Source organism: Sceloporus occidentalis, unplaced genomic scaffold (genome assembly GCF_023333645.1).
Source record: "Sceloporus occidentalis isolate IW3139 unplaced genomic scaffold, rSceOcc1.0.p SCAF_53, whole genome shotgun sequence".
Taxonomy (NCBI): Eukaryota; Metazoa; Chordata; class Lepidosauria; order Squamata; family Phrynosomatidae; genus Sceloporus; species Sceloporus occidentalis.
Window position 1 is genome coordinate 2,207,469 of NW_028317033.1, and position 27,434 is coordinate 2,234,902.

Below are 27,434 nucleotides of genomic sequence, written 5' to 3' on the forward strand. Positions count from 1 at the left end.
ATCGTTTAAGATAAAACACCAATGGTGCAACCGCGTGGAGTACGTCTAAGGCTTGCGAAGGTCCCATCTTGCTTTTAACCCGGGGAAGCAGTTTCTCTCTGCTCCAACATGCAGTCCTAGAAGCGATGCGCGCAGCGGGAATGTTAAGACATTGTTTGGCCAGGACACAGCATCTCTTGCGGCCGCTGTACGACAGAGGTGCCGTTTTCCATTGGTTTTCGGCTACTTCTAAATAGACACCATAGTCTCTGCGTCTGAAAGGCCTTCATTAAGTGCTCCTGCAATGCAGGCTTCAAGAGTTTTCTACAGAGTGGTCACACAGAGTGGTGCGATTCTGGCTGAGAGTCTGCCTTCTGCTTGAGACATCACTTTGTTCCAGTTATAACGTCACAGACCTGGGTGGGTGCTAAGATCCTTTACCTACAATGGGGTTTTCGCTGGAATGAAAGAAACAAATTAATGTAGAATACGTACAGAAGCGCTCATAATAGTTTATAATAATTAAAATCGTGCATTTCTATAAATGACTTGATCAAAAGGTTTGTACCGTGTTAGCCGTGGAAAAACAAGAGAAAATAGTTAAAATGATACCATTTATTGGCTAACAGAGTTTAATCGCAAGCTTTCAAGACCAAGTTGTTAGGTCCCAAGGGACCTGTTAGCCAATAAATGGTATCATTTTAACTATACTTTTCTCCTATAAATTACTTGGTAACCGAGCCCTGAAAGATCTACTTTTGCCACGAAAGGCTCAGCCCTCCAATGAGTTAAGGGTCTGACATCAGAAAACTTGTGGTTAAAATGTTTTTTTTCCAAACCTCCGCCATGATAAACCAAACCAGCTGCCCTGTCTTCCTGCCCGCTCCACAGAGACATTTACTCTTCTTCATAAAAAGCACAAGCTCCAGGGGTTCACGACACCCCTGTGTACTACAAACGGGCACATCACGCCGGGCTTCTAATTATCACTAAGTATTGGTGCAATCAAACCTACATTTCACGTTCAGGAAGAAGTCCAGTTAAGGGGGAAAACCTAGTTGTTTTTTTTTTACATATCTTAGATACTTTTTCTATAACAGAGTGGAAGTATTCTATTATTGGAGACTATACACCTATGCCAGCATATACTCACTGGCTGCCATATTTTGCACTGGTTGATCTTTTCTTATATTTATCATGCGGTTCATTCAGCTTTTCAATGATGGACTTTATCTGCTGGATCGTTTTGAAGGTTTCTACAGAGTCTTCTATAGTGAAATGGTAATCATTGTGTTCCATCGGTGGACCCTGGTACACTGCTATAGCGCCACAAGCCTCTGTAAATATACAGACATGTTTTTATACGACGACACTTTGTGAAGTATCATTATCAGGTACATAAATTCCAGTAATCCAATATACTGGCTTCTAAATAAAGGGATGAGAACAGAGTTACTGGGTTAGGAGTATGCATTATTAATTACCAAGAAATAAAAAAAATTACAATAAAAACAGGATACCTAAGCCTGCTTGGGCTGACCACGACAAACTGATTTTTGGTATTATTTCACAGAAAGTTTTCATGCCAGGGAGGAGAGACGGACGTGAGCCAATATTCATACATGTCTGCCATGTCTTCACCACAAATCACTACTTCGCACAGCAACATAAAGCTTGAAGAACACATCTTACACAATTATGTTTACATGATGATGTCCCGCGGGATGTTCCCAGCTCAACTGTACTAAGAAGCTGTTAGAACTTAGTAACTGACAAAGTTTAGTATTAAGAATATCAATCATAATACAATTAAATATTTTTATTATACATGAACATAAAAAAAAACAAAAAAAAAAAAAACATCCCCGATAGTAATGGGAAACACCAATGTCTATGGCAACAGCCTATCAGTGGTGCTTTTGTGTCACGTAACAATTATGTCTCTTAAAAAAATACAAACAAGGCAAAACGATTCTGCGAAAGATCTGGACAAACACTAACAGGAATGATTTTTCTAGCAGTGTACTTGGCGTTACAGAAGACAGAACGACATTTTTAATATTGCTGTTCTATGCGGAATGCAGATCCGCAGAGTACACAATCTGCCTGCGCGGCGAGAGGTATTTACACACACGCTTCACCACTACAGATTCTGCAGGAAACGTTACCTTCCATCTTTTGCAGCTTTGGCATGCTCATACTGAACAAGGAATAGATCCTCTCGCACTCACGGTCTCCATCTATGTCCAACGCAACGTCAGCTGGAACATCTCTACAGAGTGAAGACGTGACACGCAGTGTAAAGCAGCTTGTGTTTTTTATTAGAAGGTATTGACGAGTTCGTTACATACTGTACCAAGCACAGAACAGCCTGACACGCAGCTGCTGGGACTTTATTCAACGTTCCTGTGTCAGGACTGTGATACGAGGCAGAAGGTCATACAGTGACAGATCCAAGTTTATGATCCCCGAATGCAAACTGCTGAAGTGTTCAGTTTGGTCTTATGCGTGCAATATGGACGACTTTGTACAAGTGTAGGGAAAAAAAGGGTTTTGGTCTTGAAGGAATCAAAACAAATTCCCAAAGTGAAAATCTAGGTAGCAAAATGGGCAATTTGGAATCAAGAAGAGTTACGGGGAGAGGTTATACGCAAAGATGTATGCAGAAAGACGCATGGATTTAAAAGGGAGAGGTGGGGTGAAGCAATGGTGAGGGAAACATGGAGCGATTATTTGGAAAGCTTTATATGTGTGTGTATACCTATCTATCTAAGGGGTAAATTTATCTGCAGGCTTTACACGTGGGAAATGTACTAGTTTTATCACAAACTTTTCCATATAAACCTCTGTATACCTTTGAATATGAAAATATTAGCTGTGATTTGTATAAAAATAGCAGTTTTTCTGTCTCTTCCACGCAACATGGAATTTAACACATTTTTAAATATTTAACCTAAAAGATATTTTAATCTCCATGTGTACAATGAAGCTACGTAAAGATGAGTAATTGTCTTAAGTAGACAACTAGCAGACGTAGTGGGGTGTCATCCCTTTTACCCGTGTATACTCACATGGTGCAGGGGCGGCAGCCAGCTGATGTCTCATGGGGGGCTTTGCAGCAGAGCCAGCTCCCATTCACAAAAGCAGAGGGATGGAACTTGCTGAGCCTCCTCTGATTGCGAAGGCTCACCCTGCTCAGTATCTCGATCCACTCGCTGGCTTCCACGCAGTTGCTGGCCTGGATGTACAGAGGTTTCTCTCCATAAATGACCTGGAACATCTGTAAGAAGCAGCCATGAAAGGATGATCACCCGCAAAGGACAGGGAAAGGGCGCAGGACAAACACACAAAAGATAAGTATACAGGACCCTGTAAGCAGCATTTATTGTGTGACAGCAGAAGTGGCGGAGGTTATTAGAGAATTGAAACAGGCATGGGACAGGTCCAAGGGTTAACCGCAAAAAAACAGGCAAACTATATGGATTGTTATCGGCTGTTAAACAACATGTTTCTGTGCGACAGCCATGGTTATTGCCATCACTTTAGCGAACGCAGGTAGATCCCGGCGTTACAGTTTATACCGCGCGGTCACGCCAGGATTGTCACCCTTACATTGTTTTTATTGAAGGCACTTTCATCCAGCTTCTCAACAGCCAGGATGTTTCTTATAGGAATACTGAATGCAGGATCTTTATCTGCAAGGGAAAAAAAAAAAGAGATGCCAATAAGTATGGGCACCCACAGGCTGCAGAAAGGAGGGGGTATTTTACCGCTCTTGGGATTTTGCCCCTGGGATCAATCCCCCCCGCATGGCCATTTGGATTGGTGTGGAAGCAACGCAACAGTTTGTAAGTTAAGTAAACTTAGATGAAGGACCGCCATGTCATTTTGATTCATTAGAGAGACTGATGAAACACCTAGTGTTCCTAGTGATCACGCCTTTGGACTTAAGACCAGATAAGTCCACCAACAGCAATAGAAGCCGTCAGGGCATGCCCTGTGCTTATTAACCAGTCTCCTATGACGCATGGAAAAATCTAGCCCACTTCTTACGCAGAACTGCTGTTAACCTCACATCATACTGTAGATTAAGATGCGATAACAAATAATAATAATCCGGAAAGTGCCAGTTATCCTTTCAATTCATCTGTTTTCCTTATATTCAAAGAAAGCCTGTCAGAGGTTTTATGTCACTTGTGATGCTTTTTTTTGTGAATCGGCTACCACATTTCCTTGACTTTTAGGGTTTAAGCAGGCACAGTACTTTTACTTGTCTCTTAAAATAATCTTGAGTCAACATCTATAAACACAGATTTTTCTGTTGCTCTGTTTTCTGTAAAGTTGATCCATTCATGTTGGGGGGGGGGACACGCCATCGTTCTTGCTGGGATCTTTTTTCCCCACTATACATAGGTACAAACTCATGCTCCCGTTAACCCTTCCATAGTCCAATAAAAAAACATAGCTAGATAAACATTACTGGAACAACATGTTACGTTACCTTTTTGCTTGTGGTAACTGAACTCTCTATTGGTTAACGAAAACCAGCGCTTTTTGAAATTCTTTTTGCGAATACGGTTGCGTCCCTGTGTGCGTTTATACATCTCACTGCCGGGAGAGAAGGTGAACAAACCGATGAAGAATAGTTGTATGTTTTATAGGGTGGATCTATGCATGGAGAAGTTGAGACGTAAACAATCTATTCCGGTTCAGAAAGAACAGTTCCTTGAATGGCTGCACTCAAATTTGAGCAAAAGAATAGTTAACAGCTTTCCACAACATTCCCCTATGCGATTTGTAGACTTTGTATTAGTGTGAATGATGTATTTTATAGCCCAATTCTGCTACCTACCCCCAGCCAATCATGCACATCTTCAGGAACAGTGTAAGTGGCAGAGTGGGTAGAACTGCAATGGTCTGAAATTAGCCCAGACTTAGCCCGTTATGATCTATAAAGCCCTTTTATCTCTAAATATGTTTGCATCAGATGTATCGTTTCTGTTGTTAGGAAGCTTTCAAGGCTTGAGCAGCATGGACCCTAGTGGTCCCCAAAGCTAAGTGCGACTGTGTATTTTCTTTTCTGTTGATCCAATAAAATCCACTTTGACTTAAGAATCCATCATCGTTTAGACTAATACTACCATATCCATTTTACTATATGTTATTCCAAAGCACTATAACATTTTGGTGAATTTAAGAATATATGTTGACTATAGCAGATTATCTTGAAGTTCAGGCGGGTGTATAAGAAATTCTGAAAGTACCAGAGGACTAAAACTACAGAAACTTCTCACCCTTCTTTCAGTATGACTGACTCGCTAACACTACTTGGCTCTTTGCTTTCAGTAGATGAGATTTCCTCCAGAAACTGTAAAAGAGAAGACATGAGGTAGGACCATAACAAAGCACTGTTTGGGCACAATGGGACGCACACAAGTACATTAGTCAGCAAACGGGAAAAACATAGGTTGGGGTGCATTACACTTTTGCTGCTATGAAGGGGTTGCAGATTACAGCACAGGTAATATTACAGTTATGTATAGATCGTGGGCCGCTAGCAGCACTTGAGCTGTTAATAGCATTAATCCCGATCCTTCCACTGCAAACAAGAGTTCTGGCACCACCAACTCAAATGGTACACTCAAAAAGGACTATGTCCAGAAGAAAAGTTTCTCCTTGTTCAAGCCAATGCCAGGATTAGACACCATTTATGCGTGCTACAGGTTTCTAGGAACTGATCAACGGAGTAACACGACGGTACCTTTTTTACGGCAACTGTATACGTTTCCTCATCAAACATCTTGAAAAAGTCGCACATGTATGGTTCCTTGAAACTAGACTATAAAAAGGGGAAATAATGCATTGAAGAGGTTTTGTTTTCACATATAGGCATTCGGTACAGCGAGGTCTTACGTGAACTTACGGACTTGCTTTTTAACAAACTGCCAACACTTCCTAAGGTCTGGATGGTTTTTGACACTAGAGTCAGAATCCGAGATGTCTGCGCATCCTGATACAGAATACAAAAAAGCGAATTGTAGATAAAACAAACACTTTTATTATAGTTACACAGCATTGAGAAACTGACATTTGGGGTCCTTCGGCTGTGACAGGGAACTCAAATCAGAAGCTCAGTTCAGGGAAAATGCATTTTCAGAGGAGCTACCAATGCAGTTTTCACTCTCCGTGGTCTAAAATGCCATATTTTGTTCCCCATATGGATTAAAAAACTTCATGAAAACTACGTCACGAGCCTCAAGAAGAGCGTCACTGTAACTGAAATTCTGACAGCTGCATTCTATGACCAGCTGTTTCCTCAAGGCAAAAAATAACGCTTGTGGACTCTATTTTTGTGGGTTTTGCGCCAACAAAAAGTAACTCACCGGATGGTGTGGACGGAGGTGGAAGCTGTGAGGAGATACGATAGCCACAGCAAAGAATCGCAGGAACACAAAACTACTGACCGCCGAATACTGCACATGAGGGTCCTCTACAGAACACAAGGAAAATACAGCAATGAGGATGCGGGCTCAAGGATTCCAACCCTTTCAGACTAAGGGGAGCCAACATACATTGCACCAATGAATATTTGGAAATTAGGTTTATACTCAAATCAATGCACTGCTCCAACACTGAAAGGATTAAATACAACGAAAAGAACACATTTCGGCTACAGAACTCAATGTCCAGCACATACAGGTGTCTCCTGCACCGCTGGCTGGCATATCACTGAACCAAAGAAACTATTTTAAACACCGCGTGTGAACAGTCAAGGTTAAATGGTCCATAACAGAGATGTTTTTTTCCCTAGTGGAATCAAAGGGTAAACATTAGAAAGGAAAAACATTTAAAATAGATAACTAAACGCACAATGTGAACTCCTTGTGAAGTCCATGCCCCTTTGATAGTGTCCCACCTTCTACAGAAAAGTAACACACCAAGACACAAACTAATAAATGTAGTCATGTAATAAGTTCTTTAAACATGGCAAATTAAAAACAAAAACATGTACAGACACACAAATCTATGCATTAAAAAAACAATGTGTCTAGGCAGGTTGTGCATGGATATATCTTACCACCCAAACTCATATGCTTACGAAGCATACAGCTGGCAGCGGCAGCAGACACCTGTACCTGCACACACAGCGTGAAATGACAGCAATACAAGGCTGGAATGGAATAGAATGTGTTTTTTTTTTTTTAACATAGTAGAGAAGATTACAAAAAATACAAAATGAAAAGGATGGGGAGCCACAAGAGCGTCCAGCTGATGGGCAGTAGGATGACGGCAGTGCAGAGACAGAGACAAATGCTGGAATACAAACTGAATGTGACTGCTCAAAACTTCTTCATTCAGCTGCCTCCTCTGTCCTAATAGCTCAGTAGCAAGAAGCAGCTAAACAAGACAAAGCGAAGACTCTGAGCAACTGCAAGTGATGAGAAGAGTCACCCAACCATAGACAACCACCCCAAAACCCTTGGCTAAGTTAAGAGATCCCAATGCAGCGACACATGCCAATCATGCCACAACCAACCTCCAACACTATGGACAAGCACCCCAGCACACAAAAGGTTTTAGAAACCTAACACGGCAACTACAGGAGACAATGCAGTGCAATGCAGCTGCACCATCTTATTCCTAACAGTAGCAAATTACTAATCCACAAGCAATCTACAAACAGGGGACAACCTCAAGACTGCCATACCTCGCTCGATTTTATTCCAGACCTAAATGACCCCCTGGAAAGAGCGCTTGGATATAATGTATTTACTTTCAGGGATTTAGCCTTTAAAACAAATTCTTTAGGGATAACATTTTACAGGGAAAAGAAAAAATGTTGGTGCGCTAAACTAGTCTCAGGCTCAAATTATACAAATGTATAATATTCTGCTTTGTGTGCCCACTATGTAGGAGGTGAGAGTAGGATCTCACCCTATTGAGAGTGTGCCTTGACGTGGCGGGTGAGCTTAATTATGCTTTGGCCAATTCATATAACCAAAACCTCTCATTTATATTATGTTTATATATTTGTTGCCAGCTTTATTAGGGTGAGAAACGAGGGATAACATTTTATAGCAGATCTATCAACTATGTATCTTACGCAGCCAATAAAAAGAACACTTACCAATAACCGATTATTCTTGTAACCCAGTGTAGTTAATTTAGAGATATTCAGCGCTGAGTATACTTAACCTCAGCAATACAAGTTTCGTGTCATGTATGGCACGGCCCGCATATGTAATCCCTACCCTATATGCACCTCCCTTCTACTTCTTACAGAATCGGTCATCACCAACTACCATTAAAATGTGTTAAATGGATGCGATCACAATGGAAACTGAAGGACTTCCGACCAGTTAGCATTTTAGCAGAACAGTAAATAATGGTCAAAGTGGGTTTTGCCATACGCAAGCTTATTTACAAATTAATGTAACTTGGCAATGATACCACATGTACTTGTGTCCCACAGATCATAAACATACTACTACGATGACATTACAGAAAAAGGATGGTTGGTTACGGTTATTAGAGAGCACTGATTAAAAAAAACCACAAAAAAAAAACAAACCAGAATCTCTCTCTAAATGACAAGGACATTTTTTTCTAATTTGTGCTGTTCACTAAAGAGTAATTTGTTAGCGCTCATAAATCAATGAATTAGTTCTTACTAGGGAAATGCTTGACAGCCATGTGTCGGAGGGCGGAAAACAAGTCGCACATCACAGTGGGGCAGCTCATGCTGGAATTTACTATGCACGAGAAGACCTTGTCAACATAGTAGCGCAGATTTTCCTGCAGAGGAGACAGAAGAAAGCATTAGGACATCCGCTCCCAGAGCGGCAGAACATTCTAAACAGAACCGAACCAGCCTTCAGCCAGAATCTCCGGGAAAATACTTCACTGGGCCACCAAGTTACCTCCTTCAATATCTTCGCAGGGGAGCGGCATTTGGCTCCACCCACTTCCGGCCCCAAAGGCTGTGAAAATGCAAATAGCTTGGGGTAATTCACTAAAGGGAGACTTGTGGTTTCAACCCTTTCACTTCACTACTTATTATAAAGGGCCTTCACTAGTTCTAAGATAACTGTGAATATTGCATAATTTAACATATTAAGAGATTTTCAAGAACCTCCACATAATACATTATACATAACACAGGGCCAACCAAGGTCTTCTTGCAGCAGAAGCTCACTGGGGTTGGCTTTTCATAATGTACAGTAAAGTCGAGGAGCTGAAACACAAATCTCCTTTAAACTCCCTCTTTAGTGAATAGACCCCCAATGTGCGGCCAAGTTGTTTGACCCGGTAAGATGTCATTAACTAAAAGGTATTCTGTGCTCTGAAGATTGCCCCTAGGTACTTATAATGTATATAAAAGCTTCAATACATCACAACAAGGAATCCATTTTCAAACCATAGAATTCTCATGAAATACTGGTGTGGCTCTTAAAAAGCATTTACTGAATACTTTGTTTTCTCTTATGTAACTGGGCATTTATCGGCAGAACACAGGAAAATGCAGGAAAATTTGCGTTAACATTTTGTAACACATCCTATGACAACAAAAGATTTACACGTACACATCCCAGCATGCAATTGATGAACTCCCTCCCCGACTGCCTGCTCATTTACTAACACTTTAAAGCTTTGTGACTTTCTTTTAGTTGGTGCGAACCAGGTGGTTTAGAGCAGACTAACACTGCAAAGCCACAAAAGCATGTTCGGAATTTAAAATGTACCATATAGGCAGTGTTTACATTCTATTCACGATTGTCATGTTTATTTTGGGATCGAGGCGGCTTTTAACACTCACTTTATGATTGTCCACATTGTCTCCTTCTTTGAGCCGAATAGGATCTAGTTCACAAGCTTTCGGAGATTCACATATCTGAAATACGGAGAACATTTACAATACTTTATTACAAACGCAGTCCAAATAAGGCCTCAGGACATGTAGCATAAGACCTGTTAGTTTATTATTTTGGTGTATTTAATTCTGAATGTCATTTACACAAGTTACTAGAAAATATTCCATACAATGGGAGACACGGGAGAGAAACGGAACACCACCTAAATCTGATGCCCTGGTATTTATGCGAGACTGTGTTGGACTTTTTGGGGTATATTTGTTAGATTTTATAATATTTTTAAAGACAAAAGTTAGACATCAATGTTAAATAAAAAAAAAAAAAAAAAAGGTTCAGGATTCACAGTTTTTAAAGCACATCAGATATTACATATGCTTCATTCCAGTTTGTACCAGATTGTATTTTAGCTTTTAGGGGCAAAATCAAAAGAACTCTTGTCTGTCGGTTTATTTAGAAACTATTGGTCATATTAGACTCTACATACTGTTGCGGCTCAATCTTCAAAAAATCACAGAGATTATTTTCTTACCTCATCTAGAACATGCTTCAGAGTCACTTTCAGGTAGTGGTCCCCAACAAGCTTCATGGTCTCATCCAAACACCGCGTAGCTAAAGAGTTACCTCTGAAAATGGTGTTTGCTTCCCTGTTAAACAGATAAACAAACTGATGACCACTGTGAAATAACATGGTCCTAGGTGATTCTCACCATGACATAGGATGGTTTTGTAAGCAGGGCTAAAGTATGGTACATACTGCGTATCATTCAGATCCAGCTGGGCAATGGCCGATACAAAAGGAACCAGTTTCTGGTGGTGAAGGAGGAGCCGGACAAGAGGAAGGACAGCGTCATACTTATCTCGGCAAACTTCTCCCAGAATAAAGGCAGCTGAAGCAGAAATGGGCTACAAAAAGGACACAAAATGAGAAAACCACTGAAGCTAAATAATCCATGAGATTAGGCATTTCCAAGAGACGAGAACGCCATCTCCGCTAACATATATTTACCTTGACATCTGGGGATTTTACCATCAAGTTTCTAAGAGAGGTGTAATGCTCCGAAGACAGGACATAATCCTCAGTGTAACCGATACTCAGTCTCAGTGACCCCAAATCGTCACATTTAGAAGGTTTGTTCCCATTGTCCTTTGGCTGCAGAAGATACCTGAAAGCATTAAAATGAAAATATTACTTTCAATATCGGTACACATTCAGCACAGCATTCGGTGCGTTCATCAGTGTATGGCAGACGTTTACAGTAGCATTAAAACTCTTAAATTACAAGATGAGATGGAACTGTGGTTTCAACTATAGAACTATTTGTCTTGGCCCAGAATGGCCTTGTGTACAATCACAAACGGGGGGAAAAAATATATCAATAAAAAAAAAAGTTTGGCCACAATGTTAAGAAAAAATACATTTAGAAACATTTTTAAAGGAAAGTCTACACCCCTACACACATTTTCTATGTATAAATACACATATATACACATTAGTACAGATATTAAAGTACTCACTAAGGAGACTTAAGTTCAAATAGTGCAAGTGAAGCTGTGAAACCAGGGTCTCCTTAGCCCCTCTGGAAAAGTTGTGTGAATCACATGCCTAGATGACTCCTTCCATCCATTTGCACACAAAAAAGCATAACCGTGAGACACGTGAGGACTAGTGAGTACCTTTGATGAACAAGACAGTAGCACCCACCTTACTCCATCCTATATCAGTAGGTTGATCTCTAGAGCTTATCACCTTCTCATTGACACAAAGATTGTCAGTTACTATAGTCCAATACTCCTAACAGGCTAGGGTGCACTCAAGTGGTTATTAAACTAGCAGAGCCCTGAAAGGAAGGCATAGTTTGATCCACCTGTGCCCCTTTGAGGAAACGCTGAAAACATGCATCATTTGGGGTACCTGACTGTGATATATACCATGAACATGATATTTTTGTTTCTAGAAGAAAGCCAAACATTTTCTGGTAAAATATGTAATGGACACTGAAGGGCTCCCTTATCTCAGGTCATGTAGCACGTACATATCTTTGTGTAGATTCTGATGGCAATGTTTCTTACCACGCCTTGTGCGACGAGTCATTCCTCAGAACCTTCACTGAAATCCTAATTTCTCCAAGAAACGCCTGTGCGAGATTTCCATAGTTCCATAGATCAACCCTGCAAGTAGAAATGAAACAATGCAGTCAAACCTTCCACGCACGGTTATTTAGTGGGGAATCCAAGGGTTGGATAAAGTGGAGAACCCCCCCCAATACTAAATTGTTGGGTTGTACAGGCAGCCAAATGATTAATAAAATAATCTAGGTAACAATTCACACACTACCTGGACAGATCCTAATAAGACAATGGCTACCCTGTGGCTCCCAGGCTGGTTTTAGAATATGAAAAAGTATTTTCTAAAACAAACGATAATGGGGTATCCAGGATCCCAATTCATAAAACTAAAAACAAATGGCTTTTCTCATTCTGTGGCAGAAGAATAACCTATTAAAACTAGCTCATGTACACACATTAACCAAAACAGTCTATATTTGTCTTGCTCTTAAAAGTATTATACGTTTCACCTCCTATATATAGCCGAGGGACAAAGTGTTCTGCAAAAATTTCTCCAACAGCTTCTGAATGCCTAATGCGGTACGGGAAATAGATTGTTGGACAAAACCCATTCATCCGAGTCTGTTTCTTCCAGACGAAGAAGGCAGAAAGATTATAATGGATGTGGTAGATATTGTCTGTGGTAGTTAAATCGCACAGAAGAATCTCTCAGCTTCTAAGCGCTAATCTCCTATGTACCAATCTACAAAGCAGCGTTTTGCTAATCACACCAAGATTAAAAAACAACAAAAAGACAGTTTGGATGAAAAAGCAACTATGTTTGGCCAGTAGCTTTACAAAAACATCCTGAAGATCAAAAAGTTTTGTTTTCCATTAGAAGGGGCACAACGAACCGTTATGCATGAAATCTCCTAGAAACAGTTGGCAATAAAAAAAAAAATGCATGCTGTTACCCTGCCCAGCACTACAATGTTAAGAGAGCGTTGCAGGGGGGTATTATTGTGCGTAACTGTCAGAAGGGCATAAATCAAAAGGCTGTGCACAGAACAGAGCTGGGCACCTGTGGCCCTTCAGCAGTCGTCTTACTACGATTCCCATCTACTCTTACCAAGGCTGAGAGTATGATGGCAGCCAGAGAGCTGAAGGTGCCAAGTGCTGTTTTACTGACTACACAGCGCCCCCCAGCAGTGACAAGAATTGCACTCAACACACAAACTGCAGACACATGCACCTGCCCCTCTGCTTACCATCCAAGGCATGTCTGTGAAAACAGCAGGTGAAGGGGGCAAGAAGAAAATAAAAAAAATCAAACCTCTGTGTGGGAGCAGATGAAATCTTGTGCACATAACAGCTTTTACAGCACGATGAAAAAAAGAGGTTATTACTGGTAAAATATTTTAAAAAATATATTTACAGTAAGTGCCAATACAGAGACAGCCATCAACTTTGTCTCCCTTTTAAGTAAAATTTGTAACAGGCTAAAAATGATATGTCAAGCTGAAATATTAATAAAATCTTAGAATATAAGGCTTTATGCAAAGGTTGATGTTAATTTAGTCTAGGTGAAGCATATTTAGCGCAGTATGAAGGCCATTGTGGTTGTGTGATTCAAGTTTACAGAATGAATTCATTAAAAAGGTTTTAACACCCACCCAAAAATCCAGATTCAATAATCTGGAATCTTAGTTATTCAAATATACAATGTGCTAACACGACATGATTCTTATGCTGTAGGGAGGGCTGTGCAGGCTACAATAAAGGATTATTAGGAGTGACGAGATGACAGAGGAGGTAGGGGACAAGAACGACACAATGTATGCTATTGTGTTCGTGTGTATACCGAAACATAACATATACAAACCTCACTTCAAGCTTCTCGATATCCTCTTCTTCCACCTGAAACTGAGACTTCTTTGTGTAGCTGCTGGACCGCGTCACCTGAAACATTAGAAACATAACGTAATTAACATAGGAAGGCCATCCCGACATATTCACTGAACAGGGAGTTTCAGGCCATTTGAACATAGCAGCGCTAGTGCGGCTGATGGGACAAGTGGAAACCACTAACCAGGTCCAGGCAGAGTATGAATACTGGCCTGACTGGAGCTGCAATAACTTTTCCATTTACTAGGCTCCAGCTATTAAGAAAGATAAACGTGTCCTATAGTCCTGAAAGCTTAAGCCTCTTGAGACAAAGTAAATCCGAGCACTAGACGTGCAAAGGCAAATCACAACTAAAACAGAATGTGCAAATTAAATGGACACTCCAGCCATCATATGCACTTTAATGGTCACATTAGATTTTTCGTGTGTCCGTTTATGGAAATGCATTGAGCAGAACTGCCCGGTCCCCGCTTTGTCCCATGGAGATGGCTTCAAGCTGCCAGTCGGCAGCAAGAATCACAGGAAAGGACATGCAGCATCTACCTCAGATAAGTTCTTTTTTGGAGAATGCATACTGAACTATGCAAGAGTCATTTCAGTAAACTCTTTATGTAAGCAGGGTACTTACACTTCTTTTAAGAAATGCCCATCGCAGAGCTACTCAAGGGCACCCGACTTTCAGGTACCTACTGCGCTGCTTATGATTCAAGCTTTAGCAACCCACTTCAAACTGCAACGTGACTTCATCTGCTGCCTGCGACGTTCAATAGCACCTGTGCTATAGCTGATAACTAATGACCTTCATGTTCTGGCCACAAAAAATGCTTTAAGTGTCTCTTCCACAGAAGCAAAACAAGCTTACATACAAGGAAATTATGAGTTACCTCAAAGTAGAATTTCTCATTGAACTGTGGGTTGCTGGTTTTCTTCTTTACCTTGGTTTTCTTTTGATCATTTCTGAAAGGAAATTAAGGGTGTAAAACATATGTAATATTCATAGAAAGCAAAAAAAGTAGTAATGTAACCAAACCAATAGATTTGGTTTCTCTGAAGTTAAAGTATTAAATAACAATAATCTTAATTGTGCATGAATGAAGTTTTTTTATACAGTAAGTACACTATGTGACCAAAAGGTATGTGGACGCCCCTCCTAATTGGCGAGTTTACTGAGCATTCACATTGCTTAGTGTCCAATTAGCAAGTTGCATCTTTTGAAATGTTCTTGCAAATGATTAGTAAGAGATACAAGCGCTGACAAAGTCCTGATATCAAGAGAGCCTACATTATATGACCAAAAGTATGTGGACATCCCTCCATCCAAGTGAAGTTAAATGTGGCATGGGCACAGGATACCAACTTTACCACAGCAGCTCAGCCGAGAAGCAGTAGACAAAAACACCCTCACAGAGAGGGGCTCCCGAGAGCATAAAAATCACCTGTCCTGTCGCAGTTCTCAATACAGAGATCCAAACTGCCTCTGGAAGTAACATCCTAACATCGGCACACACACTGTGCGTTCAGAGCTTCATGAAACGGGTTTTCATGGCTGAGCAGTAGCCTAGAAGTCAAAGATCACTATGCGAAATGCCACGTTCCGGCTGGAGCGGGGTAAAGCACAGCGCCACTGGACTCTGGAACCGTGGAAACGTGTTCTCTGGAGTGATCAAATAGGCTTCACTATCTTCACTGATGGACAAATCTGGGATTGGTGGATGCCAAGAGAATGCTACCTACTAGACTGCATTGGGCCTACTACAAAGATTGGTGGATGAAGGGTAATGGTCTGAGGCTGCTTTCCAGGGTTTGAGTAAGACCACTTAGTACCAGTGAAGGGTAATGTTAATGCTTCAGCATACCAAGACATTTTAAACAATGCTTTTAGACAACTTTGTAGTGCATTTAGGGAAGGCCTTCTCGTCCACCATCAATACCTGACCTCACAAATGCTCTACTGGAGGAATGGGCCCACTTTCCCAAAGACACAGGAGGCTGTTATAACGGGAAAGGACAGACTTACTCCATATTAATGACCATGGTTTTGTAATGGGATGTTCAACAAGCTTATATAGGTGTGATGGTCAGGTGTTCACATACTTTTGGTCCCACAGCATAGAAATACTGAGCATTTACACTGTTTTAACAGAGTGAAGGAAGAAGCCAGATGATATCACATGTTGGAAGCAGAAACCACTTATAAGAAATAATGAAAGAAATGAACAGATCTGTTATACATACCGAGAGGGGCCAACAAAAGATACTGTGGCATATGAATCACAGCTCTGCCCGTTGACAAGGGGTAACCCTTCACATTCCAGTATACTAAAATTAGACAATCTCATGTAAGGAGTCTCAAACTATGTAGACAATAATGTTAGTGTTTAAGGTTTATTACAATTTATTGTAAAGCAATTTTATACATTATATAAGAGTTTATGTCTTAAAGGCACACACGAGCCAATATGCGGAGAGAATCATTGGACCATGGAGGAGGCTTTCTCCTAGTAAGTAAATTATTTTTGGTTGAATGAATGCATAGGAAAGTAGTTACAAAGTACTTTCAAAGTATTGTTCTGGGGCACCCTGGGACACTACTGTGTCCTTTTCAACATCTTCTCTGCTCTAAGGCAGAACAAAATAAACAACCTTATTACAGAATTATTTTTTTTTACAGAAAATAAAGTAATAAGCTCAATATTTATAACCCTCATAATCGCATTTTTTATACTGCAACAAGCCACGCAAGAAAATACGAATAATTTTTGTCTGATGATGCGGCAGTGGTAGAGAAAACAAAACATTTGCATACACAGTCAATTATAAGCAATTAGAAAGCATTTCAACATCGGATCTTTGTTGTCATATCAACTTACCTAGTGAATCAGTAAACAAACTTGGTTTTTAATTTACTTTGTGGCGGCCTTACGGGCTATGAACATGCCACACGAGAGATCTCTAGAGTATTAGTGGGACATGTGTTTTCATATTAAATGTGGTATCTAGCATATTACGATAAAGCCAGACACAATACACTGGAGATATTTTTATTGAAAAACCCTCAATGAGGAAATGAAATGAGTGCTACAAGGGACCATAAGGTATACTATAAAACATGTCAGTGAACAAAATACCAAACAATACCAGTCGACCAGCAGGTACAGCCTAACATGGAGCCAATATACAAAAAGACATTGTGAGACTCAACCATTTGTCACATGATAGACTCTTGTATTTGAGGGAGCCAAAGGACAGATCCATCTAAACTACAAGCCCCAACCCAGCACAATCCATCAGTAAACTTAGACAAAAACTTCTAGAAATGTAAAATCTACATACGATGATTAATATAACATAATATGGGGTGTATTGTGAAGAATACAGCATGCTCAACAGTTTTAACCAACGTATACCCTGCCATGGCAGACTAGTAGTTAATATTAATTTGTATGGTATTCAAATGTTCTGCAGCCGCCTACGTTTCCTCTCTCTCCGCTAGCAACGGGGGAAAAAAGGAAGCGTCCTGTTGGTTTTTTAAAGTCTGACATTGACAGACCTGACCACCATCCACACTGCTGATCTATTGCGTGATGTGTGCACGTGGCTTGAGCCCTCGCAGTCATACTTACTGTACCATAAGCTGCTGTACTGATCCATTGTCTGTAATGAGCTCATTCAGCTTCAATTCCAAATGGACTTTTCCCTGAAAAGATAGGACATAGTGAAGAGCCAATAGCCTGCACAGGCCTAACGTCATCCACGCTGCTAGAGAGCAACAAATAAGCTTTACTATAAACAACAACCAAAGTTATGGCGGGTAAAGGTGATAGAAAATTCTTCCACTTAAAATTAAGGGGGGTAGTAGAAGAATTATTGAAGACTCATCTACAGACACCAGACAAGGCAGAAGGCTTGGTTTACCCTCCGAAATCTCATGATGCAGCCACAACCACAAGGGATTCTGGGTAGGCACATGCAAATACAGTCAACAATCACATTTTGCCTCTATATCCACTTTATACATGGATCCCTTGAAAGTAATTGCCCGCTGTACAAGACAGCCTTTAGACAAAACTCGGGAAGAGGTGCAGTAGCCAGATCACCACTCATGGACAGCTGTTTCGTCCTTAATGGGACTCGTCAGCATGAGGTTGTGATACTGGCTTAATAGTTGAGGCTAGCACAAGAAATACCAATAACCAAAGTTATGGTGAGTAAAGGTGATGGAAAATACTTTTCTTATTATGGAATACTTGGGAAGCTTTATTTCCAATGTTAGGCTCTTCCTCAATTTTAAAGTAATAAATAAACAAAAAAGAAGTAATATGTACAATACACAGTGTACACAGCCTCTTCCTGATGGCTTGGGTTTTGGCTTCCGCCTAAATCGATGCTTCCCCACATCGCTCAGGCGATTATCGCATATTTATGTCAGCTATGAGAATTATTACGTGTTGATGTATCCCGTGTAATAATGCTGCCTGTCCAGTTTACGTTCTAGAGAATGCTCAGCGTGCCAAACAGTCACACCTAGAATTTCAGCACTAACCAGTTCCGGGTGCCAGGGCGTTGGGTACAGGGAGTGGCAAGGGAAGGATAGGATTCCGAGCGCACAAGAGAAACCCGAACAAACTCTTTTCATTGAGAATTCCGCCTGCTTACGCAGTTTTATTTCAAGCACAATCTACCGTTATAAAAAGTGAATTGTAGCAAACTCTAGTCTTGAACACATGTTATTCCAGTTAAAGTAAAAATGGCTTTTGTTGCCTATGGATCACTGCAATTACAATATCGAAAGCACTGAACTACAAGTCCTTTTCACTTTTTACTAAATGCGCTCTTCACTCACCTCCATCTACTACAGTCACCATTTACATAATCATTTGTTTTATTTCATACACACGTTTCCCTTTCCTGAACTTTAAAAACGGCATTGTATAATATATACAGTGTGCCCCCCCCACAAATATTGGCAACCAAATATGAGCAAAGACTGTGAAAAAATGCCTATTGTTTATCCCTCTTTAAGAAATACTCAGCTCTGACGGATATCAAACTATTGCAAACGCAACACAGGTTTATCCCAAAAAAGTTAAATATATGTGTGGCACAATTATTGGTACCCTTATGAATTCATAAAACTATAGTTGACGTATATTCCCAGTGATGTTTTACATTTTTTAGTACATCTGGATGACAGGAAAGTGTTCAACCATGACTTCCTGTTTCATAGGGGTATAAATATTAGGTAACACATAGGCCAAATTACCTTAGTTATTCATCACAATGGGTAAGAGAGCAAGGAATATAGCTGTGATGAGGGGCAAAAAGTTGTTGAGATTCACAAAATAGGAAGTGGCTTATGAGAAAATAGCAAAAGAATTGAAAACGCTCATTTTCACCATCAGGGCAATATGTAAGAGTTATGTAATAAGTTCCAGTCAACTGGAAATGTTGCGATTCGACCTGGAAGAGGACCGGCGTCTATATTGTCTCAACGCAACGAACAGGATGGTTTGAGTGGCCAAAAAATCTCCAAGGATCACAGAAGGAGAATTGCAGTAGTTAGTTGCGTCTTGGGGTCAGAAAGTCTCCAAAAACAATCCAATGTCACCTACGTCACCACAAGTTGCTTGGAAGGGTTTCAAGAAACAAGTCTCTATTCTCATCCAAAAACAAACTCAACTGTCTTCAGTTTGCCAGACACTACTGGAACTTCAAATGTGATCGAGTTCTATGGTCATACAAAGCCAAAATGGAGCTTTTTGGCAATAAAACACCAGAGGTGGGTTTGGGACACACAGGGAGGTAGCCATATGGAAAAGTACCTCATGCCCACGCTTAACTATGGTGGTGGCTCTTTAATGTTTTGGGGCTGTTTTTCTGCCAGAGGACCTGGACATTTTGTTAGGATACACAGCATCATGGACTCAAATATCAACAGATATTAAATGAACACCTGAGCTGTGGTTGGATCTTCCAGCTCGACACTGATCCAAAACATACATCAAAATAATGGTTTAATGACCATAAAATCAAGGCCCTACCATGGCCATCCCAGTCCTTTGACGACACCCCATAGAAAACCTGTGGGATGAACGGAAGAGGAGAGTCCACCAGCATCGACCTCAAAACTTGAAGGACCTAGAGCGATTCTGTATGGAGGAATGGTCTCAGATCCCTTGCCATGTATTCTCCAAGGGAGGCATTATAGGATAAGACTCAGAGCTAAAATAGTGCCAAAAACTGTGTCATACATATATTTCACAAATTTTTTTTCTGGATAAACCTGTGTTGTTTTTGCAATTGCTTCATATCCATGAGAGCAGAGTTTTGTTTTTTTCAAAGAAAAGATCAAAAGGTTAAATAATAAAGACCACTTTTCACAGCCTTTTTTGCTTATAATTACCAAGGGCACTGTATATTATATATTACACACACATATATTATACATACACACAAACACCAAATTATGAGATTTTTACATTCTATGGTATATGTACTTTTAGTTAACTTTTGCATTTTCATACCACACTGATACACACATTAGGACAATGATTTAATAAATACTTATAACAGCGTAAACATCTCCAATCAAAAAGTTAAAATGCCACAACTAAGCTTACCTGCACTTCCGAGTTTGAATCAATGGGCTGAAGCGGGAACCAGGGCTCCTTTCCATTATACCTGTACAAATCATCTTTTTTGATGGCAACTTTTCCTGTGAACAAAAAATATAAAGCTCTTATTCACTCATAAAGAAACTGAATCTGCAGTTAATGCTTATGGATTTAAAGTATAGAGATTAAAATAAGCCCAACTTCCATCACTGTGACAATTAAGACCCCAGTGATAAATGCCAAAATTATGAACCAATGTGGTATTTATAAAGCCACGTGGAACGCCAATGCATGAAAACTGGAAGATTGCATGCAAACATGGAATGGGCAGGCCAAACAAAAGTAGCCAAGTGAACAATAAGTAAAGACAAATCCCTATTTCTCAATGCTAACGGGAGCATGCCCAATTTTCATGGCCCAATTAAAGTGACAGTCGAAAGTTGCTGATACCACATTTAAATAAAAATGCACTTTAAAATACTCTGTCAGTACTTTAATATTAATTCTTCTAAAACAAAACAAAAAAATAAAGCACTTTCCCGACACAGAGGAGGCTGCCCTGCAGCAGCGGCCCCTCTCCTCCTCTTACTACTCTTGTTACTGACTAGCTGCTTGAAGTAGTCAATCAGTGACAGAAACGCGCTCACATTAAAATCTACGGCAGCACTTTGCACACATGTACACTGGGGTCTGAACAGACCCTGCCCGCAGCAGGCTGGAGGAGAGTATCATTGTGTGCAGGTAGATGCGTTTGGCCGAATGCATTTCCTGCAGGGCATTTAAGCTAGGGGGTGTGGAAAGGGACATATGAACATGCGTGGATTGTGCAGAATACATCCATGCATTTGCAAAACAGACCACATAAAAATGTAGGACCATGCAGCTACTGTATGGATCAACGTGCATACGATGGCTGGAACGTTTCTTTAAAATGTAAACCTGACTCCTTTTTGCATGGACTCTGGTGGATTATACCGCATGGAGATCAGTACAGGCTTTGGTTACTTATTAGAAAATGAGTTTTGCCTCATTCAATACCTGCTGCCTCTATTGAAAGGAGGGTGCATAAAACAATGTGTTTCTTGCACATGCTCAAAAACTGGCAGCTGATTAAGCGACTTTAAGCTATTGATGTCTCCATGAAAAGGTGTTTAGGATGTACTAGTACGTCCAGAGATTCTTGCAGCAGGGAGATCTCCCTGCCGCTGCACAGGATATAAAGCGGTAAATAACAAAAAAAACGTGCCGACTTCCAGTGCAAAAGCACTCAGTGCAAGTACAGATATACAATTACTGCCCGAGTGCCTGATCATGTGACTAGCCACTCCCGACTAGGAAGAGGTGTGAAGACCCCGGAGGGTCTGCCCCGACCACTGATCTCACCCCTTGCTGGCTGATTAGTGGTAAGAAGGCCCTACTTGTCCAGAAAAAAAGTCTATAAATGGTAACGTGGATAGGGATCTCAATATATTATACATGCTATCAGTGACCTATTAAAAACATTAAATAAAAATGGGGGGAAACTACCATGCTTAGCACTATACCAGGATTACTCAACTGGTGAATCTGTTTCACAATTACACTTGCCAGGAAGAGAATTACAAAACCTGAAAACATATTTTAGATTGCATTGCTTAACAAAATTATAAAATTGTATTACTCATTATGCCCACCTTCCTCACTACATTCACAAGACGTCACGTCTTGTATCTCACACCCCTTAAAGGGACACGTGCCATACAGCTCCATGAACAAAGAACGCCTATTAGAATACTTTGCAATGACGTGTGTGTGTGTGTGTGTGTGTGTGTGTGTGTGTGTCATACACACCTTGTTAAGATGTACGTTGCCTGCCCAGTGGCGGCACCAAACCCACCCAAGTCACTGGCAGAAAAGCGCTCCCATTGAAATGAATGCGCATGCGTGTATGTAGCGTTTCTCATAAGAGCCATTGGAAATTTCATTGGAGCCAGCGCTGACTGATAGGAGATGTGTTCTGCTGAATGCATCTCATACAAGACAAGGAGCCGAGGGAGTGGAAACAGAAGAGAAAAGACAGATAGGGATGAATCTCTCCACGCATTAGCATGGAGAGAAAAGTGTGTAGTTGAACGTCACATTTAAACGTTGTATGAAGCCCCAATCACAGTGCTTCATATGATGTCCTATAAAAAATATACATATATTCTCCAGCTGTTAAAGGGAACTGTCAAATCTTACAGGCCATACCCATGGAGAAGATTCCAGAGGATGCAGTTACGTTTGTAAGCCAATATTATGATGGGATTTTAGCACCAGTGTGGAAATACTGTATACAGGGCTTACAAAAATAAGTAACGAGAGAGAAACTAATTGCATCTATATTCTCTGTGTACGTGAATACCACAGATAATAAACCGTAGCCTACAGCAGCTCAATGAATAACGAGTGGGTGCGTTTTTGTTTCAAAAGCCATTAACCCCTTAAGGACCGGGCTCATTTTTCGTTTTGTACCCTGTGGGACCGAGGCTGTTTTAATACTTTTGTGGTGCTTGTGTTCAGCTGTAATTTTCTCCCATTTAGTGTACCCACATAAGTTATATATTGTTTTTTTCAGGAAAAGATGGGCTTTCTTCAGATACCATTATTTTGATCGTATCATCTTATTTACTATAAAAAAAATTAAAAAACATGGTGAAAAATTGAAAAAAAAAAAACACATTTTATGACTTTTATTTGAAAAATCTTTTACTCACCTAAAAAAGCGTTGATCACTTTCTAAGCTTATTTAATTTTTTGACGGTTCAGGACCGTCAAAGGTCATTTAGTGACCTTCTTGTCATGACGGTCCTGAACCGGCAAAGGTCGCGAAGGGGTTAAAAAGGCACCCAGTAAGTGAAGAATGCTTGGACTAAGAAAGAGATGGGAAGATGTAGAGCTGCAGATTCGGCTTCAGGTTAAGCACCTTTTTGCTTTCCTCTCTTTCCCCAATTTGAACAATGTATAAGAGTATTTAAAATGTACTTTCAAGTGCATTGTTTTTGTAAGGGGGTTCACTGGGAGAGATGTGCCAGGTAACAATTAAAAATTTTTTAAAAAAAAGTAAATAGGATATAACCGTGTTATTTTACATTTTGTATTTAACAAAATTATCAATAGTTTTGAAAATAAAATTAGCAGACAACGAAACCTATTTATCCTCTGTCTCTCATGCATAATGCAACGGAATAGTTAGGAACCCAATGATCTCTGGAGAAAGACACTACTACCCTTTTTGCATTGCCTTGTGGAGATTCCAGCTGGCATACTCTTGGGGCAACACTATGTAAATTGTTTTGGAATAAAATGATAGCTGCTGCTTACCTATCCGTAGATCCCTCTGTAACAAACTCTTATCATAGATATAAAAGGAGAGGCTGTGGAACGTTCGTGGGATTTCAAAGTAAAAGTCTTCACCATAAAACGGGCTGTCGTGAAGAAAAGGAACAATTAGCAACAGGTTAAAAATTAGTTAAAAAAGATGAAGAAAAGCATTCCATCCATTATGCAAGGCAAGTTTTTCCTCATAGATGTTCATTGAGAGAAGGCGTTACATCCCAAAGCCCAAGGTCGGCATCCTACATATTTTTCACCCATAAAGATTGTTTCTGGAGCAAATCTTTGGTGATCTCACTAAAGCAGAGATATAGCTTAATTTAAAGGTGCAATTATGCATAACGCAGGGCCAAACCAGGCAGCTTCTCTTATAAGGGCTAACCAGGCCATGCATAATGTTTATCATAAGGAAATACATTACATTGCTGATTATTTAGATTTTTACTAATAGCGATATTACAATAGAGGGGAATGAACATTAGTAACATTAAAAATGTACAATAGTAATAACATTAACAGTGCAGACACTAAGTTGAAATATTCACATGCCCATCCTGAATCCATGAATAAACTCTACCACTAAATACCCAATACATACATTTAACCACAAAAAGGGATGAATAATGATAAAAGGGTTAACAGGCTGTCACCAAAGCCTTTCAACTTATCAGTACATCTCAAGTGACTAAAGGCTAAACTGGACATACCTACAGATTTATTTATGAGCGAGATTTAGGTATTCAATTTCTATGAGAAAAAATGGTTAAATTCAGGTGAGGAGATGGAATAGGACCTTTATGCCACCCAAAAGTGTTAAATACAATGTACAGGAACATAGTTTTATTAGTTGCCACATTAAATGAACTGTCATGGGTATTACTGCATTTTATTTAATGATAAAAAAGTTCCCTCTAACTTTCAAACATTATCCTGAATAACCAGGATTCCTTAAAGTAGGAAGAGTTCCATGACATGTGTAAAGATCCTGCTAATTGCTGTGCGGAGTCCCCTACAACTGATAACATTAGTGTGATCGAGAAAGCAGGTCTGTGTCCTTCGGCCGCCAGAGAGAACTACGTGGCAGGCAAGAGGATGCAGATAAGAAGTGCACAAGGCCAAATCACAATTTTATTCATCTTTTAGGTGCACATAAGAAAAATTTGGCCCATGTGACCTGTCCATTTTTTCCTACAGAAAAAATGTAAAACCTTATTGTTTCTTATCTTTAGTATAGACCTTTTGCATGCATGTTTAAGTTCCCTCACTGTACAACCACTCAACTATCATTTGCATTAAAGTGAATACAATGTCTGGAGTGTCCCTACACATAACACTTACTTTAATGACTTTTCCACAACTTTTGTTCGAAAGATTTCTTCCTGGTCCAGATTCACCGTACAGAAGCAGTCTCTCATTTTGTTTGGTCCCGGGTATGGAAGTAAATTCTTTGCTGCACCTGTCAGTTGAAATGAATAAGAATGAGTCAAAATGCACAGTTTAATAATATATCTACGTATATATTTACCAGTAACTGGACATAAAACACTATGGGTGCTGTAACATTTTTAGACCTGGAAAAAACGAATGCATTAGGTCAATAAAACTTGCGGTATAAATACAATAAAAGAAATGTATACTTTTGTATAATTCTTATTTCACGTGTTAAGTGACTGAATTATGAATGAAACAAACACACAATATACATACAATTATGTGTTGGATATGGGCAGGGCCGGCCCAAGGCAAAATGCCGCCTGGGGCAGATTTTAAAATGAGGCCCCCCCCCCCCCCCATCTACCCTTCCGTCCGTTGTCGGGCCGGCCCTGGATATGGGGCAGCAAAGGTTTGTGAAACATATAAGGATACAGGCTTGAAGCAATCACTGGCTATGTGGCATAGGGAGGATGGGAAACCACATGTAGCTGGGCAAGAGTAGGACATGTAGGTGCAGGTAAAGGTTACATGGGGCAAGTGCCTAGGGAGCGAGAGGGCAGTAATTTGATGCCATAATCTGACACACACACCAGCAGCAATATATATCTCTAAATAAGCCACATGCATCAAGTAGCCACATTCTCTAAAATTATACTGATGGTATCAAAGTTGTGTATTCTGATATAAAATATACCAGACAAGCAAGCGCAATCCAGCATCCTTAATTTGTCTTCTTTCTTAGCATTAAGATGAACTAGTCCAACAACTGATATGCATATAGACACATATGCAGATTCATATCTTCAGCTCTCCTGAATCCACTCCAGTACGAGCCTGATTAAGTTTGGGTGTATTCACTAAACAGCATGTTGTAGTGCATTTGTAATGCACTTTCCATGCATAACAAAGGGCAACTCTGTCGAGCGGGCCCTGTGTATTTCATTGTTAATGAAGTGGGATGGAGATGAATGTTCATCTCAGCGATCATTTTATGGTATTTGTTTTGTTTTAATATCTTTTGCATATTAACAAGTGTTCCACCAGAGGTTAGCAAAATAACGATGATGACTCACCTGTACTTGTCCTAAGGATGAAGAATGGATTATGTCATTCTAACAAAGAATTAAAGTGACACAACCATGTGCTATTCAACCACAATTTCAATTTGAAACTTATGAAAAGCACCCTACACGACATCAACATACACAAACCTCTTTTTCTAACTGTGGCCAAAATAGAAGGATTTTTTGCGATAGAGAGTAAAATACAAAAGTGGTTAAGATTGTTTAATAAAACAAAAAATACATTGAGGCACGCATTCGCATTGTGTGTCAGTGTACATTAGAATGGAATAGCCAACATCAACGCATGCACACAGCAAGAACAGAGGACAAGCTTCATGATAAAAAAAAAAAAATATAGGAAACTATGTGATGCGTTTCATTCTGCATCTGTGTAATTTCAGTCTCAAAAGGAAACCACAATCTTTTCCTCCTTCGTGGTCTTCTTACATACACAGTCTCTGTTTTGAGCTCAATGCTCCACCTCAATGACAAACTAGATGACACTTATTGCAGCGCAAAGTAAGTTTATTAAGAGCGGCTTCATCCACCAACTTCCTGTCAGGGGAAACGCATTTCATAAGTTTCAATGAGCAGATAGACCTTGTGGTTTGCAAACTGGGGCATGCTTTTTTGTCAATGAAGATGTCTGTCTTGCTTACATCAACCATTAAATCAGTATCTGAAGCACCCAATTAGATGATCCTTAATCTACTGAAGGAAAGGTCATCCTTGCCAAAATATAATTACTGTTCATACATTTACCATAGTAATCTTTCTAATTTCACAATCTATTACACAAAGTTTTCCTTTTTCTCTCTGTTGTCTTTCACAGACTCGGCTTCGTCATAACAGAGAGAAGTCACAGAGAAGACAAGCTGATCAGGGGTCAAGAATCTCAATATTGCAAACAATTGGCCGTTACGCCAGTCTTGGCCAACACAAAAACTTCAGAAGCAATTGAACACACCTGATGATACAAAATGTAATGGACCACATGAGATATAATCTCCGGGACCTCAGGTACCAATGAACTGGAGGAACACCAATGTGACATCAAACAACGAACATGATCAAAGACAAGATCAAACATTTAAAGCAGGCATTTGTGACAATCCCCAATCCTGCATAATTTTAAGAGGATATGTCCTCAATTTTGTCATTTAGAA

The 27,434-nt window shown here is 40.0% G+C and overlaps 1 protein-coding gene across 1 annotated transcript in view; it reads right to left on the bottom strand.

Moving 5' to 3' along the window:
- Positions 1-406: 406 nt before the first annotated feature.
- LOC149288194 (ras GTPase-activating protein 2-like) overlaps positions 407-27,434 on the bottom strand; it is a 31,088-nt gene continuing 4,060 nt past the window's right edge. The window contains exons 2-24 of the mRNA XM_089491941.1: positions 25,109-25,226; positions 23,759-23,862; positions 20,423-20,517; positions 17,426-17,499; positions 16,038-16,121; positions 14,687-14,759; positions 13,780-13,856; positions 11,922-12,020; positions 10,858-11,014; positions 10,606-10,754; positions 10,381-10,495; positions 9,797-9,871; positions 8,652-8,775; positions 6,363-6,469; positions 5,903-5,989; positions 5,741-5,818; positions 5,274-5,347; positions 4,481-4,587; positions 3,592-3,674; positions 3,051-3,259; positions 2,148-2,251; positions 1,133-1,316; positions 407-437 (exon numbers count right to left, since the gene is read on the bottom strand). Of these exons, the coding sequence (XP_089348067.1) occupies positions 407-437; positions 1,133-1,316; positions 2,148-2,251; positions 3,051-3,259; positions 3,592-3,674; positions 4,481-4,587; positions 5,274-5,347; positions 5,741-5,818; positions 5,903-5,989; positions 6,363-6,469; positions 8,652-8,775; positions 9,797-9,871; positions 10,381-10,495; positions 10,606-10,754; positions 10,858-11,014; positions 11,922-12,020; positions 13,780-13,856; positions 14,687-14,759; positions 16,038-16,121; positions 17,426-17,499; positions 20,423-20,517; positions 23,759-23,862; positions 25,109-25,226 (2,408 nt within the window). The remainder of the gene's footprint in view (positions 438-1,132; positions 1,317-2,147; positions 2,252-3,050; positions 3,260-3,591; positions 3,675-4,480; positions 4,588-5,273; positions 5,348-5,740; positions 5,819-5,902; positions 5,990-6,362; positions 6,470-8,651; positions 8,776-9,796; positions 9,872-10,380; positions 10,496-10,605; positions 10,755-10,857; positions 11,015-11,921; positions 12,021-13,779; positions 13,857-14,686; positions 14,760-16,037; positions 16,122-17,425; positions 17,500-20,422; positions 20,518-23,758; positions 23,863-25,108; positions 25,227-27,434) is intronic.